This window comes from Anabas testudineus, chromosome 10 (assembly GCF_900324465.2).
Source record: "Anabas testudineus chromosome 10, fAnaTes1.2, whole genome shotgun sequence".
Lineage (NCBI taxonomy): Eukaryota > Metazoa > Chordata > Actinopteri > Anabantiformes > Anabantidae > Anabas > Anabas testudineus.
Window position 1 is genome coordinate 14,035,157 of NC_046619.1, and position 17,543 is coordinate 14,052,699.

Sequence of the window (17,543 nt, forward strand, 5' to 3'; positions counted from 1 at the left end):
GTTTTGGTCACCCTATTTTAAATAAATGAGCAAGTCAAAACATTAGAACCACCATTGGTAAACTCTGAATAATATTTGTTCCAGTGGCTGATGAGAATATTAAAGAATTAAGAGGGGCTAAGAAAACGGAACACATTATTTAACGGAAGTGAGGGACTGTTTTTGGCGACGCAACAGAGGGTACTTCCGGTCCACATGTAAACGCTGCAGCGTGAGTTATATGTAGATGATAGACTGAAAGTGTTTGTATCTACATTAGTAAAATATCATTAAACCAGCGACATCATTCCAGATTTGTATCTTTAACCATGAAGCTGCTCACACACAACATGTTGACGTCTCATGTTAAGGGGGTCGCTAAAGGATACCCGCTGCTCATCAAGGTAAACCGTAAACAGCTGGTTAGCACTGCGGCTACTGCTGATACCACCGAGTTTGTACATTATATAGCCTGACTGTTCTGTAATAATGTTGTTTAAGTTTTGAAATGTAAAACAGAGTTGTTTAGTTGTCTCCCTGATCTGTCTACTATCTCAAAGCTACGCTAGCTTTGATATGCTAAGTGGCTAAGTATTGACCCTTTAAACAGAATTATTGATTTGTCAGGTGTACGGGGATGTAATCGTAAAAGATCTGACCAAAACATGTTCTTAAATGTAGTTAAGTTAAATATACCTGTTTAATATAGATTAGCTGTAAACTCTGCTGTTAATAATTGTGTAAATTCAGTTAGATGTTAATAGTTAAGGCTGGATAACATCATAATAACAGGTGCGTCTAGTTTTCATTTACACTGAAAAATCAATTAACTTTATTAATCCCAGGGTGAAGATAAATACATCAGCCGATAAGAAAAGATCAGGTGTTCAAGGTGTACAATGAAGATGAGTGGTTTGCAGTGCACTGAACAGTAATGACTGTGAAATAAATAGGAAAGAAAATTAGATGTGAACATTCAACAGTCATGACAGTGCAGGAGGAGAAAACCAAGACTGGTTGTGTAGTGCATATGAATATGTGTATATTCAGTTATTAGGATAGAATAACATATTCTATCTGTTAAGTTTCCCAGTATGATAGCCGCAGCAGGTCAGTGTATGTACATGTCTGGAGAGAGATGTTAACACTAATCAACTGCTGTTTGCCTCTGATGTTTGATGGTGTGTGTGTGTGTGTGTGTGTGTGTGTGTGTGTGTGTGTGTGTGTGTGTTTGTAGGCAACTGAGGTGAAGGTGAATGAGGTGGAGTTCAACCCTCAGTTTGTCAGCCGGATGATTCCCAAACTAGAGTGGAGTGCTCTGGTCCAAGCTGCAGAGCAGGTGAGGTCGAACATTCACTGCTCATTACTGGGATACTGTTTTTTCCCACATTGTATTTCTGAAGGTGCAGCGGTCCAGTTAGATTTCTTGTTACCATATTTTTTTCCCTTTACAGTTGGGTCACCGGGAAGACCTGCCAGCTGAGCTGGTGCCAGACTACGAGAAGAACGAAGAGTTCCTGAAGAAGGTGCACAGAGCGCTGTTAGAGGTAAGGACGGCTGGATAAAATGGGTATTATCATAAACATGTCACTGCACTAAATGTCACCTATATGCACTTGTTACTCTTGTTTCAATCCATTGTCCAAAGTTTAAAATGTGTTTAGAGTTTAGTCTATAATGTGCATTTTCAATATTTGTTATTTAAGATAACAACAGTGTAGTTCACTTGCAAATATTCAGCCTATTAAGGAGCTCATGGTTATTCCTGTCAGTGGTAGTTATTTGCTACTTCATTCTGGTAATAACATAACTGCAATCTGCACATAACACATCTTTATATAAATTATTCTGCCTTTTTAAATTAATTGATTCTTTAATCTTATCAATACACATCACAGGCTTTAGTGATGTTCTGTTACAACAACAGTATTATAGAGGACAGTTAACATACAGTAACATAGTAATAGTTATATATTAGAAAAACAGCTAATTCTATATTTTTAGAAATTAGAACAATAGGGGCTAATTAAGTTTCAGACAGTTAATTAATTGTTCAGCTCTTCATTTGAACAAAGATCTTGTTTTAGTCCCGGATCTTGTCATTTACAATTTTCAGTCAAATAAACACATTACAAACATTAAACTATTTTATTAGACATACAGAAGCCTCTGTCTTTTACTAGTGTTGGACTTTGCTGTGGATTCCAGTGTCATGTTCTTTTTTCAATGAACACAGTAAATGATAATTACATGATCACTTTGTTTAACAAATAAATACTCTATAAGTCCAAGTCACAATCTGTGTTCCAGTTCATGCACAAGTGAGGAAGTGGGTGAGCACAAAAACAAAACTACAGTGGACACTAAAGGTTCACTGTGGACAAACATGTTTATCTTTAATTTAAATTACTAAAATGCTTTGTGTGAATATTTGAGGTCTAATGTGTTTAATGGATTCTTTCCTTATAAAACTCCTGCATTGTTTACTTCCTAGCAGTGATCTTCTTCTAAACCAGATAAAACATGTGAAACCACTTAACAAGAACAGTGTTTTTGATACAAGAAACAAACATCTAGTTTACGTTTCTTGGCAAACACCTCGTGAATCCCTGCAGACTCTAACTTTTAATATTTGTAGTTATGTATGAAATAAAAAAAGGACAAACCATTTTTCTGAACAACCTAATTATGATGTTATGTAACTATTAAGTGTTATGGCCCAGAAGCAAATATTTCATGGCCCTGTACCAGTCCACGCCCCCGGGGTTGGGAACCATGGGTCTAACATATGAGGCAGCGTTAAAATTTCCATTGTGCAGAACTAAAAGGCCCGGGGCTGAACCAAAAGAATCTGACTGGGCAGTGATGTTTTTGCTTTGTGCTGACATCTAGTGGCGTCACACTCTTCTGTTTTTGTCTGTGTGTGCTGCAGGTGGAGGTGATAGAGGGATGTCTGCAGTGCCCCGAGTCAGGACGAGAGTTCCCGATCTCCAGAGGAATCCCCAACATGCTGCTGAATGAAGACGAGGTGTAGAACTCACCGTACACTCTGTGGGTATTCGGAGAGAGAGAGAGAGAGAGGCTGGACTCTGGTTTGACTTGGTGCCATGAGGAAATGGGCCACACTGTTTGGCTGATTGTAGTTCTAAGTGGCTGACGCTGCCAATGGAGGGAAAAGATTTAAAGAATAATTGATGGAAATGTTCCCCAAGAATAACCCATGTGGTTTTATCTGTATTTATTTTTGTATCTGTTTGGGTTCTTTCCTTTTGTCTTTCCAATAAAACTGTCCAGATTTCCATGACAGCCAAAATTGTTTTAGGTTTCTGTGGAAAAGATGGATGCACTTATATTACAAACATGCAAGTTGTGTGTGTGCTGAGGCTCTGAACCCCATCTCGCCCTCTCTCAGGGTTTAAGGAAAGTGCTGAGGACTAGATGACGTGGCAGTGGCTCGTCTATATTTGGATTTGAGGAAAAGACAGGAAAAAAAACTGCAGGCTAGAAGTTGTTTTTGAGGAAGTCTTTCAGTTTTTTTCTCTTCTCTTAAGGCCCACATTACAGCGTGCACACACGACATCCCACCTGGGCGGGCTCCTGTGATCTGAGATGCCCCACGGTTTTTTAGGTAGAAAGAGTTGAGGGCCAGATACTGAGACAAATGAAGTGTTTTTCCAGGCGTGACAGGCTGAGGTGGTACAGCAGCAGTCAAGCTGGGACAGGACACTATTTGTTCAGAGGCAGCGTTATCATTTTTAGAAACTTTGCCAGGACAGACAGTGAGGGGGGGGGGGTTACCCTGACCAGAAGCCTTGAGGCAGCCTGAGTCTCTCCTACCTTTCCCTTCTACTTACAGCAATTACAGGCCTGCACCCGCAACTATAATAACGGTATAATGGGATGGCAGCAGAGCAGCAATAAAAGCCAACCCTGACAGATTAACAGTCCTCTCCAAGTTCTGAACTGTAATTAACAACGAGACCGAAGAGGAACAGAGAGGAAAGAAAGGAGCTAGATTGAAAGCTTGAAAAGATAAAGATAAAAAGGGATGGGCTGTCTGTGGAATGATTTAGTAACATTAGGATAATCCTTTATCTGTCAGCATGAATGGGTCTAAGCTGAAAATCACACTGAGATCCGGACTGAAGATCCAATTGAAATCTCATATTCATCCTATGTTACCATTTAATCATTTTGATGTTTAAAGCTTTAATTCCACGCTGTGCAAATATGCTTCTTGGCTCTGCTGCCAAAATCATGCAGCAAATATGAAGCTATAGCCGACAGTGTAGCTTCAACTGAGGAGGGCTTAGCGAAGTTTGTACAAGTGGCTGCTGTTCATGTTTATTAGTCCTAAAAATATGTTAATGTTGGCATTAAAAGCTCTGGATATAGTAAGTAAAGGGTCTATGTGCAGTTTCATTAACACAGATGGATTCAGCTGATTGTGGAAAAGCTTGAGTGATAAAATAGTTTGAAGAAAGTACCTGATTACAGACGTGTAGTGCATTCACAAAAGACAAACAGCAGCTTGTTAACTCGTGAAATGAAATTGGAGCCAATAAATGAGAATGAGGTCTGGGGGTGATCGGCTCTATTCCTGTTACTTTTCGGCACAGCTAGCAGTTTCCCTCTGTTCCCAGTGTTTATGCTAAGCTATGCTAACTGGCTGCTGGCTCAAGCTGCATGTACAAACGTGCGAGTTGCAAATGCTTAATCTTCTCAGTGAATTTTTGGTAAGAGGATAAATAAGAACAGAGACTTCACCTGCAGAGAGAGCGTGCCATTGTTGTTTTTGTGCTGTAAAGTGTGTGTGTGTGCCTCCTCTGGTGAGGGGAAGATGGCTCTCACCCACATAATCACACTCCCTTCATTTTGGTGGCAACCCGCCTCACCATCACCATCACCACCTCTCTGCGTCCAGTCCCTCCCTCCCAGACTCTTTCTGTCTGGGTCTCAGATCATTTCTCAGAGCAGATCTGCAGGATAATGGAGCCACATCATGCAGCAGGTCTCTGGGTTTTCAGCAGAGCTTTGAGCCCGGCAGACTTCATCTAAACTGGAGAGTTTCCTCTTTAAAAAAAATCCCAGCACAAGGACTTCTTTCACATATTTTCTGCGTCATGTGTTTTTATATCGTCTGACGTTCTCCGTCTTCTGATGTTTATGAGTCCACCATGGTTTTCCCAACATAAATCAACAATTTTTCCTACGTTTTGGCGCAGCCTGTTTTCTTTTTACCTTTAACTGGGACTGGGAGGACCTCACTGCTGTTTTTTTAAGTAACTATATTTTCTAGACGCGGATATGGGCCTGTTTTTTGCTCCACACATGGGTCTATTGAAGGTAAAAGCACAAGAACCCTGCTGCTGCAGATGAATTCAGCACTTCAGGTTTCTATTTGTAGGATTTGCGACATGGGCTGAGCTCCTGTGTGGACTGTTTTCTCCGAGAGCTGTTATATCATCCGAGGATGGACAACGGGAAACGGAGGCGGATAATACCATAACTCATCGGGCAGGTTTTAATTAAACATATTCACCTTCACATGCGAAGAGCGCGCACGCACCGGCGCAAGTTTGTCTGACGCTAAATGTGAAGTTTTCACAGTGGAGTTTGGTCACACTGTGTCATTTAGAGTCACATCCCCCAAAACTGTTCTTCCTTTTATGAGTAGTTTCCTTTAAGATTTAATCTTTTAAGTTTAAGGAATACACGACGTTGCGTTTGTGTGTGTGTGGTGTTAAAATACGCATAGTGTTATAAAAGTACCTCAGCAGAATATATGTAAAGTCAGCACATGTGGTTTTCCTTCTCCTCATGAAGTGGTTTTGACCAAAATACCCAGTTAGAACTGGATATTGGCTTTTTTGCTTTGGAGACGTCGGTTCAACCACCAGTTTCACATTTTATGACTTTACGCACGGTGCTCGGTGTCGACGCTCGGCTCTAGTTCCGGTCCACCGCGGCGACTTCAACTGTTTCAGCTGGATCCGAACCTCCGCCCCCACCCCCGTCTCCTCACCGGACAATGTGGCCCCCCCGCGTCGCGCTGCTGCTGCTGCTGCGCTTCTCCGGTGTGTTTCTGGTGCACGGGCTCAACACGTGCCAGTCCATCAACCTGGACGCGCAGAAGTCCCGGCGCATCGAGGCGGTGCGCGGACAGATCCTCAGCAAGCTCCGCATCCGCAGCCCCCCGGACGACGACGACGAGGCCCCCCCGCCGGGCCCCGTGCCCACGGAGGTCGTGCTGCTGTACAACAGCACGCGGGAGCTGCTGAAGGAGCGCGCGCGCCTGGCGGAGTCCACGTGCGAGCGCGAGAGCAGCGAGGAGGACTACTACGCCAAAGAGGTGCAGAGGATCGACATGCTGCCCCCCCGCACCGCCACAAGTGAGTGCATGGAAGAGGTAGGAAGGGGTTCTCAGTGGGTGGTCCGGGGACCACAGAGCGGCCGCTGCAGGGGAGAAGAGGTCATGAAAGGGGCCCCAGGTTTTTCAGCTCAGGACTCCATTAATCACTCGTGACCCCTCTGATAATCTTGGGTCCCCATAGGTGCCCGGAGCTCCAGGTTGGGAACCACTGAGGGAGCAGAAAGCCTAGTTTTTATTTTTTATTGTTCCGTTTGTCTTTTAACTTGCAGACCACACAAAGGGACCAATTCAAGTTCCATCAGCACCACTCACCAAAACATGTGATAAAAGATATATTCAGACACTGCATGTGTGCCGACACCTCACTGTTTAGAAAAATGAACAAACAAACTTGTTAAAAGTAAAACTTGGTCCTTTGCTGATGGATAAGCATTTATATGTGGTCCAGGTGGTTCTAACTGTATGTTACCTGTGGCTGAGTTCAGTCTGAGGCAGTGCACTGTATTTAATGTGGTTAACAGGTTTATGGGAACATTCATGAGCATTATATTAGCATTTAGTAAATTGTTTACAATCCACTGTAAGGTAGCTGCGTGCAGCTCTATGGTCATTTTAAATATTAATGTGCAGTCAACTTCTACTATAAACATATTTGTTATCTGTATATACACCAGCCAGTCATATTTAACACTTTAACACTTGTGTCTGCTCATAACTGCATTCATATAGTGAAATGTTTAATCTGGAGGGTGACTGAACTGATGCGTGGAGATGTTTGATCTATTAAATGAAGTTAAAACTACTATAATTCACTCTGAAATTGAAAAGAGTTTCTAAGAAGTAAAAATTCTCAATTAAAGTGGCAGCACTGTACAATTTAACCTAATTACAGTCTTTGCACAAATAATACATCAGCAGAAATATTGGCTGTCGTGTTGTTGGTGAAAACAGGGAAGGGGTGAAACATGAAGAACAGTGCTACTCGTGAGCAAGGCATGTGATTCTCTGAAGCCTTCAGAGCAGCTTTATTGTGGTAAACCATGGGGCTGAGGAATTGTGTGTGAGAGATTTAAAGAGTCATGATACATAAAAACATAACTGTGTAGGTGTTTGGTGAAGTCTGGTGTAGTTCAACTCATGAATGCGACATTAACATTTATTAAACATGAGACCAGACACATTTACTCACTCTACCCAAACATATAATTTAGTATCAAGACACCCATCACTAGTAATTATGTTCGAGACAATGCATCAGACCCACAGCACAGTTTTAACCAACGGTATAAATACAGCATGGTCCAAGAAGGCATGACATGTTGTTGGACTTTTAGTCATCACTTGCGCTTTGTTTTTCATCTAGACGCGGTGCAGCCAGTAGCACCCAGCCCCCACTACAGAGTCATCCATTTTGACGTCAGTGGGGTCGACCTGACCAACAGCACCCTGGTCAAAGCCGAGTTCAGGATCTTCAGAGCTCCCAACCCGCAGGCCCGGGCCTCGGAGCAGCGAGTGGAGATCTATCAGGTAAGTGTGAGTGGCACTTCGCCTGCGCTTTCTATTCAAGCGTTTACAGCCAGATAAAAGCATTTTTCTGTAATGACTCCTTTAAATCTCCTTAAATTCACTTCAGGCCATTTAATTATAACAGAAGCAGAACCAGCTGCACTTCTTGACAGATGACAACAAAACATTACTCTACTTAAAAATAATATTCTTGTGCTTAGGGGAGTGACCAAGTAGAACATAAATGTGTTTCTGTGCAGATTTTTCCTTTCAGGATTTGGCGACTGTAACACGAGACGAGATCTTCATCAATTAAAATGAATTATATTTTGGCTCATGGGAGACATTTCCACACATTACAGAAATATGTTGGCCCCAGGAAAGTGAGCTTACATAATTTATACGGCTGATGAAAGGTTTACAGGTTATTATAGTTTTTTACAGTGACTCGGTGAAAACAAAGGAAGATGAACCCGGTGCCCTTTCAACCACAGTGGGAATTATAATAGTTAAAGCAATAAATAACGATTTGTTGGTTGTGTCTGTGAACATCAGCTCCATCACTGCCTTCTGTTCTGTGTGTGTTTGTCGTGTCAGCTGCTAAAGCCGGATGAAGACAGCACGTCCACTCAACGTTATATCGACTCCCGCACCGTCCAACCAAAGGCGAAGGGAGCCTGGATCTCTGTGGACGTCACAGAAACCATTAAGGACTGGGTGTCAGATCCAGGTCAGCTCCACTACGAGATTTCCAAAAATGATCTCTGCAGAATGTTGTATAATTCATCTTCATGTATTTTCCCTTCGTCTTGTTCCATCCTTAGAGAATAATCTTGGGCTGAAGCTGGGCGTCCACTGTCCCTGCTGCACCTTCGTCCCTTCCACTAACAATATCGTTCCCAACAAGAGTGAAGAGCTGGAGGCTCTGTTTGCAGGTTTGTAGCAGGCCTTTCTGTTTTCACTGCAGAACAAGCTACCTCTAGTTTGGTACTCATACACACTGGGGGAAGATAACTAAGTACATTTATTTCCATGTTATGATACTTTTACTCCACTATAGAGTTTTATTTACCAACTTTACGGCTGCAGCATTAGTGATGTTTACGCATTAATGTTTTAGTAATAAGTGATGTAAAATAAGTTAATAACAAACTAACAATTACCTGGACTTTTGGTACTTTGGTAAAGCAAATTAAATATTTCTACACTCTGATAATGATACTTATAAAAGTACTTCCATTACTGCTCAGTAGAAACTTTAAAATGATTTTTCTTCTTGTCACTTGAGAGCTGCTGTTTTTGTTATTCGTGGAGTGCTTCTGTACTTAAAGTGCTTGCTTAAAGAATTTGTAGTGCTACATCTATGTTTTTTGGAAGGTACTTGCACTTTAACTTGAGTATTGAGTTTGTGTACTTGTGCATGTACAGTGATGCCTGAAGGTTTATGCAGCCTACAGAATTTCTGCATAAATATGAAATTAAACGTGATTCTGTTTTGACACTAGTTTTAGCTACTACTATTTTTTTCAGATTGAGATTTTACACTCTTGTAAAATTTCACATGAAATCTAAAACATTGTTAAAGATTAAAGCTGTGGTTTTCAACCATGTTATACGTTACAAAAACATTTGATTAGGGCTCATTGTCAGAAGCCTTTACGAGTTGTTAATGGTTCCACAGTTCTTTTCTCATTTTCTTTTAAAAGATAAACTGTGATTTTCTTTTTGTGATCGGACCCAGTTAAACAAATGAGACACTAACTCATATTAACTCAGGTGTGGGCTACAAACAATCAGCTGCAGAGGAAACCTACACTCATCAGTTAATCAAAAACACTCAGCTGTAGCTCTTAAACACTCACAAGCACAAAATACCACAGCATAATAACCAAACTCTGACTGGCTCGGAGAAATTCAATGTGGAAAATGATTCAATCTGAAATATTTATGGTAAAAGTATGTGAACCTGAGCTTCAGTTCACAGATGGATACCTTGACATTAACCTTCATAGAGTTTGCTTGTACAACTCACAGCTCCATCAGTGATGACAAACTGTCCTGGTCCAGAAGCATCGGAGCAGACCCAAATCATGATGCTGGGATAAAGTGTTTATGCTGGAATGCAGCATTTGGTTGGCGCCAAACATAATGCTTCTTGTTCAAGCCAACAAGTTTTACTTTGGTCTCGTCCGTCCAGAGAACCTTTTTTCCAGCAGTCCTCTGGCTGATCTATATGGTCTCCAGCAAGCTGTACACAGACCGCAGTGTTTTTGTTTTTTGGAGAGTAGCTGCAAGCGCTACAAAAAAAAAACTAACTAAAAAAATAAACAAAATAAAATAGATAGTAGTAATAATTTGCAGCCCCGACTGGCGGCCTTTCTTTGTGCTCTTTGGATGATGAGGGGGGTGGAACAAGTTATCAGTGTGCATCTCATGTAGCGGTTGTTATTGACAGGCGTCATCAAGTCATGTTTGTCATATTGACATTGTCTTCATGAAAAGGCCGACCCAGCCCTTTCAGAAGGTGGAGAAAATGAGAGGTGAAAAGAGGAGAGGTATATCGTCTTTTCTCACATTAAAAATGCAGTTTACTGTTGTTACTACTTTTTAAAAGCAACTAAGTCTAGTGACTTCTAGAGAGTTTCTGGTGTTTTGGAGACTCGTATCGTTCTGCAGTTACTGTCCTCAGAAGAGGAGACGCACACCGCTGAGCCCACCCTGGCTACAGAGCAGGATGTAAGAGTAAAAGTTTCACTGACACACCTCGTCCACTGCGTGTTTGAATCTCTGTGTCACAGGCTTAACATCTAGATAGTTAACTCATCCTGTCTCAGTCTAAACTGTTTGTTCATAAATACAGAAAAAAGTGTTTGAACAATTTAACAATACAGGACAATGTGGGTCCAAAGTTATTATATGAGAAGTGATGGCCTATTTCAATTCAAGTCCATTCGTAGTATATGTGTGTGTGTGTGTGTGGTGGGGGGCGTCAAACCATAATCTGGCCTAGGGCACCAAAATAGCGAGAGCCAGCTCTGCACTGATGTGCTTTTAATAGTTCTGAACGACCTCTGAGACACAGATGAATAAACTAAAATCTGTTTTTTACAGACTTTACAGGGAGTAGATATTTTGTTCCTAGGTTTATAACACAAATATAGAAAATCACGGTCATATCCTTGAAATAACTTTAATTACTGTACAGAAAAAGCAAATATTAGTCTAATAATTCATATAAATTACTGCAGTTGAACTGCTCCATTAATCATCAGACTATCCCCCAGATTAACCCCTGTTATCCAACTAAATGACCTATAATAAATGTTATTATTATTGATATAACTAGCTATAAATAAAACACACAGTCTATTATGAAGCCAAATGTAACGATATCAGTCAAAGGGGATATTTTTAGTGTAGAAAAGTAAGTTTACTTTGATACTTCAAATCCATCTTAGGTTTTACTTTAGTTGGATTTTGAACATAGGACTTGTACTTGTGGAGTATTTTACAACTGTGGTCCTTTTATTTAAGTAAAGAATCTGAGTACTTCTCCCACGGCTGCTCAGTGCACTCATAATCCTGCAGACGACATAATGTGAAGATTAATGATTGATGAATCACTGACACACTGTAAAACAAGAATAATGGAGAAGCTGTTCTTGCACACACTGTGAACTACTGAACACCAGACTGTCTGTTCTGTGTTTCTTCATTTGGGCCCCAAATTATGGCACCTTCTCAAGATTTACTCTCAGCTGAGCCAAGTCAGGTTTTTTCCACACTTGGAAAAAATGTCAACTTTTGATACTGGCAGACAAGTGAGGGCTTGTTTTGAGCTCTAGTGCCCCTAGACTCGGGGAAAATCATGCCATCAGATAAAGTCAGACTGTCGTTCTGTCCAGGAAAAATCTCCATCATGTATGTAAGTCTGTCTGTGTACAAGACATGTAGAACACAAATAGTCTGAGTGACTTCTCAGAATGAAAACAGTGTTTTGAGCTTAAAAACCAAAGCTGAATTAGAGGAAAAAGATTTTATATAAAATAATAAAAAACACATTTATATTCATCCGATTAAGAATTCAGAGGCGTTAACTAGGTGGGTCTCAACATTTTTGGAGTGTGACGCTTTATTCTACTCACAGGAAACGTGTCTTGAGTTGTGAGCAGTTCATCTAATGAGAAAGGAACTTGTGTGTTATGTAATGAAAATGCAAAGATGTGTTGTTTTGTGTGTGTGTGTGTAGAGTTCATGTTGCAAACTAATTTTTTTCTTATTTCCTGTCTTGTTAATCGTTGAGCAGCCTCTCGGGTTTATCCTGTGACCCACTAGTTCGACACCTGACACCTGTTACACTGTTTTGCGCAGGTGTAGATGATGAGCAGCTTCGCCGGATAAGAAAGCCCAGTCAGGTTAAAGGTCAGGCAGATTTCAGCACCAAGACGCCACACCTCATCCTCACTCTGCTGCCCAGTGACCGAGTCGACAACCCGGCCAAGAAGAACCGCAAGAAGAGAGCAGCCGCCACTGACGCCACAACCTGCTCCCGGTAGGAATCCAACCAGCCACATGTGTGTGTGCGGTTACGTATGACTGACACATGCAGGATTCGTAGTTTTGTAGAGCTGAAATCCAGTTGTGCAGGGTGCGGATTAATTTTTTTTCCATGTGACCCACTTTGGAGACTATTGTGTGACTGAACTAACAACACTGACCCTGTGTTTAGACTGCAGGCCAACAGGCATGTAGTCTTTTATTTAGACTGCTTCATACTGTAGGGGAAAACTCTGGCAGCCTTGCATACTCATTACCTTGTGATGGAAGTTTCTTCAGTAGTGACCTGTTGCCATTTTCCCATGATCCATCTTTGGGACCTTGCCCCAGACCTTGCAGAGCATGAGGTGAAATATTTCTGTTTGTGTGGTGAATCTCAGGGGCTCAGACCAGGGATGCTGCCTGCGCTCGCTTTACATCGACTTCAGACGGGACCTCAACTGGAAGTGGATCCATGAGCCCAAAGGTTACAAGGCCAACTTCTGTGCCGGAAACTGTCCATACCTCTGGAGTGCCAACAACCACTACAACATGGTGAGTGTCTGGTGATTACAGCTGGAAGTAAAATGTGTCTGTAGCAGCCAGCATCGAAACCTCGTCTTGATCCAATCCACAGTTATGTTTTTTTTTTTTTTTTATCTATTGTTCAGGTTGTTGTTGATTTATTAAAATATTTATAATAAATACTATTTATTAATATTTATTAAATCAAACTTTGGCACTTTAGGACACATTTTTACAGGTGATTGTGTTTATGTGACATTTTTACTTTAAAACATTTTTTAAGTATTTAAATATTTTGGGAAATATTAAAGATCAAGTTAAATAAATATCGTCCACTGCAGCTCTAATACCCACCAATTAACAATTTGTATTGAGTTTGACTCTGAGCTAGGAAACTGTTGTTGTATGTGGTTCCCTATTACATTTTTAATGGATTTGGCATTAATTAACTTATATAATAAGGAGTTTCTACGTCCTGTATTAATAAATACATTTCTCAAGTATTGCATAAAGCGAAATTTTGTATCGTAAAGCACTAAAACTGATAACTTTCACCTAGTGTGCAACTCTGCATGCTGTAAATAAGCAGTGGTTCATTTCACTCGCTGACCTCCACAGGATGTGTTGTGTTTTAACCACACAGACTAAGTTAGAATATTATGTTTCACGAGACATTTTTTCTTAACAAACAATATTTTGCTGCTGTGAAATTCAGATGCCTCTTTTTTGCTCAATACTTTAAATGATAACAGTGTCAGACGTCTCCAGTCCAAACGAAAACAGCATCTGAAATGTCTGAAAAATTGTTTAACTCCTCCGTCTCTGCAGTTAAACTCCAAGGATCTGTCAATGTACAGAAACTTAGAAACGTGGCTGACGTTTTTCCCTTAAATGAGTTTCATGTGCATTGTTTGTGGTGGATAAACACCACGGTTAGCTAAGATTGGTTAACCCCAGCGTCATAAATGGGCTGTCACCTCGCAGAAGTCTGTTACCGAACATATAAGCTTATGCAACACAGCCTGTTTGTCTCATAGTTGATGGCCTGGCCTGTGGCCAAACACACTATTGCAGAACCTTTTGGTTTCTTTACTTCATTTATATCCCTCATTGTTGATGTGTAGGATTTTTCAGTATGCATTTGACTGCTAAATCTGCTGCAAGGAGACTTTTTTCTGCTGTCAAAATGCCGCTGTGGTTGTTACTCAGTTTGATCCACACAGTTCCAAAGTGTGACGGAGTTTTGTTGCACATGGTAAAGTCTTTAAAACAGAAATAAGAAAACACATTGAGAGACAGTGGTTATGTAACGTAGTGCCTGTGGTTAAACTTGACTTGACATTAACAAATTTGCCTGCACAGATTTCTAAAAGCTCCTTAAAGGTTTTCAGTATTTCTGTGCAACATTAAATATCCATAACTGAATAAACTACAGTTAAAGTGTAGAGAAAACTTTCTTCATTATTATTTATACTTAAGAGTTTAACTTTCAAAACTCGGACTGTGCGGCTGTGGTTTGATCACACTCAAACCATTAGATGATGTCTAAACATTAAATATGAGGCAACTGGTTAACTTAGCACAAACACTGGAGATAAGTAGAAACAGCAGCAGTAGTTTGAAATGAAGGTGGTGCCTTCCGAGAAAGCTTCTGCACCTGGAAAATAGTCTGTTGCATAACTCTGTTAAAAACACAGCTTGTTTTTGTATTTCAGTTTAATTAGTCAAAGTGCTGGTTGCCAGATTTTGATGGAAAGAGACAGGCCATCTTTAGCAGTCAGCTGCTGGCTTTAACTTGGTAACAGATGCAAATATGAGAGAAGAATTAAGGAACAAATCTTAATTTTACTGCACAGATGTGAGAGTTGTACCAATCCTCGTAACTGACTCTCAGTAAGACAGAAAATAAGCCTGTGTGGTCTGGCAACATAAGCAAACAACCCCACAACTGTCATCACACTTTCATTCAAATGATGCTAAATCGTGACTGGTGATGCTGCTTTTCTGAGCGACACCTACTTCACCACTTGTTATCGAGAGCACAGATAAAATGTCAAATGTAAAATAACTATTTGTGGTTTGTGGGACAGCATTGTTTCTAAAAATGAGATGAAATATGTTTTCTGAGGCTGTAACGCTGTTTTACTTCTGCTCCCTGGTCAGATCCTTCCCCTGTACAACAAGCTGAACCCTGAGGCCTCCGCCTCGCCCTGCTGCGTTCCTCAGGACCTCGAACCTCTCACCATCATGTACTTTATAGGACGCACGCCACGCGTGGAGCAACTCTCCAACATGGTCGTCAAATCCTGCAAGTGTCGCTGAGTTCGGAGGAAGAGGTGAGCGGGGGCAAAGAGGAGCAGAACGATTACGGGACCCAAACTACAAACTGCTTCGTTCAGTGGGAAAGTAAAGACAAAGGGACAGATGGAGCCCTTGCTCATTAATCTTCGCTGTTTTACACCTTTCACAGACTTTTGAGATGTTATTTTTTTACGCTACCTGACTCAAACATCAGGATTTTGCTCCAACTCTTTGCAGCCATGAAAAATTCTCCAATCATTTTCTTCGTTCTCTGGAACTTTCCGTCTGATAGAGGACACTGTAAATATGACACAGTTGTATTAAACCCGTACTTGGATATTACAAAATCAGGTGTGTGATTTGGCCACATTTGCCTGCTGCATAAGACCTTTTGAATCCACCTCAGTCTTATTCCTGCAGCTGTGGGGGAGCGAGCTAGACGAGCATGCTTATTTGCTTTAGGGTTAAAGGTGTTGATAGGAAGGGGGCGGTGTGCAAAGGTTCGTAGACGAAGATCTTTTAGGAAAAGGGAGGCAGGGAGCAGATAGAAAAGAGAGAGAGAGAGAGAGAGAGAGAGAGAGGAGCTGTGTCCAGGCAGAGGCCCTGCCAGCTCTCTGCGGTCCCGGGCTGAAATCTGCCTGGCGTAAACAGGATGTGAAAGATTTCCAGACACCGACCCGACCACTCACGGAACGCTAGATTTAAATGCTCCCCTCATCTCCTCTGTCTCTCTCTCTCTCTCTCTCTCTCTCTCTTTCTGGTGCTCGAGGTTCTGGGATTTGTGGTGGGAGGATAGAGGGAGAAAAAAGAAGGCTTTGAAAATGAGACGTGGGATGATAGGGCTGTATTTGGAACGGCTACAAGTTTGGAAGGTGGTATTTTGCAGCCTTAGCAAATTTGTAACTATTTGGGTCTGGCTCTAAGATTCCATAATCACACTGTCATGCTCATTTTCTGAATGTGCACTCATTATCTTATTGTAAAAGCTGTTGACTCATTGCTGTCCTTATGCTATGATTATATTCTGTCTTACCTATGTTTACCATCAGTCTCACTGATTCACTCACGCACACACTCGGAGTGCTTCTCTACACCCAAGTATCCACATTCACCACTTTTGATAGAATGTCTAAATGCTGGAAATAAAAAACATCCCCAGGGCTTATTTTAAATATAGATTCTCTGGTATGCCAGTGGTTTGTGTGTGTGTGAGAGGGACACAGAGAGCGACTGTGTGTGTGTGTCTGCTGAGGTCATGCGTGATAGCACAAAAAACCTTCCTCTGATTTTATTGTGATTTTTGCTGTTTATGATAAACATCTGTAGACAGATGTTCTCTGTGTGACCTTGCTGAGAGCGAGATGTGGATGTTTTACATTTACATATTAGTAATTTATCCAAAGCGACTTACAAGGTAAAAAGTAAATGCAGGGTTAGGATAAAGAGGTCGTGCCTAAAGACCCCTACTGGCGTTAGGCCACACTGAGGACATTTTTACAACGTGAGGACATTTTAGCCGGTCCTCACAATGAGAAGGGTGTTTAAAAAGCAATTTCGGGGTTAAGACTATGTTTTAGGTTTAGAATTAGGTTTTGGTTTGGGTTACATTTGAATATAGTTTTGCACAGAGCCACGACTGTGGATTCTGTCCCCCACCACTTCCATTATAGGAGCTTTAGGCAAGGATCTATGAAAGCAAGAAAACAGTTCTGGTTAGAATTAGGTTTTACTTTGGGAATGCATTGTGTAAGTGAGTGTCCACTGTTTGTGAAAAAACAGGTTGACATTAAAGTTGTAGTTGAATAGGAAGCAGACAAATACAACAACATCCGGTTGTGGACGCACTCACAGAGCCGGTGGTTTTCATGCAACTTCTGAAGTTACAGCCTGGCCGCAGGAAAGGCTTGGTATTGATTGGCTGCCAAGTTCTGGTTAAAATAACACTGTGTAACTGTGACAGCTCCAACATTTGTTGCCACTGATTTAAACTAATGTGCAAGATGTATAAAAGTGTTTGAGTGAACACAATATGCAGTCCACCCTGAAGGTGTGAAGAGCAGGGACAGTTAATTTGTTTATGCTGAACGCTGAAAACTTTTGAGTTTAGGATCAAAAGTTTAATATGATACTAAATTTTATTTGACAGTGTTCACATCTGGATACATTAAACAACTTAACAACTGAACTTAGCCCCTTTTGTAACAGATTTCCACTTTGAGACGTTTTGAGTGATGTGACAGAGATATGTAACATCTGTCTGTTAAGGTGGTGCTGACACCAGTTTATGTCTATGAAGAAATAAATAAAACATATACGATGAGAA

General features: G+C 41.1%; 2 protein-coding genes across 2 annotated transcripts; both read left to right on the plus strand.

Moving 5' to 3' along the window:
• Positions 1–162: 162 nt before the first annotated feature.
• On the plus strand, positions 163–3,285 carry trmt112 (tRNA methyltransferase subunit 11-2). Its single transcript, XM_026358122.1, has 4 exons — positions 163–383; positions 1,217–1,318; positions 1,434–1,526; positions 2,912–3,285. Exons 1-4 carry the CDS (start codon positions 309–311, stop codon positions 3,011–3,013), a joined length of 372 nt encoding a protein of 123 aa, XP_026213907.1. The 5' UTR covers positions 163–308; the 3' UTR covers positions 3,014–3,285.
• Positions 3,286–3,678: 393 nt separating this feature from the next.
• tgfb5 (transforming growth factor, beta 5) lies at positions 3,679–17,543 on the plus strand. The gene is made up of 7 exons (XM_026358124.1): positions 3,679–6,371; positions 7,716–7,879; positions 8,456–8,588; positions 8,683–8,793; positions 12,230–12,410; positions 12,796–12,949; positions 15,083–17,543. The coding sequence occupies exons 1-7, from the start codon at positions 6,011–6,013 to the stop codon at positions 15,239–15,241; spliced, it is 1,263 nt and encodes a 420-aa protein (XP_026213909.1). The 5' UTR covers positions 3,679–6,010; the 3' UTR covers positions 15,242–17,543.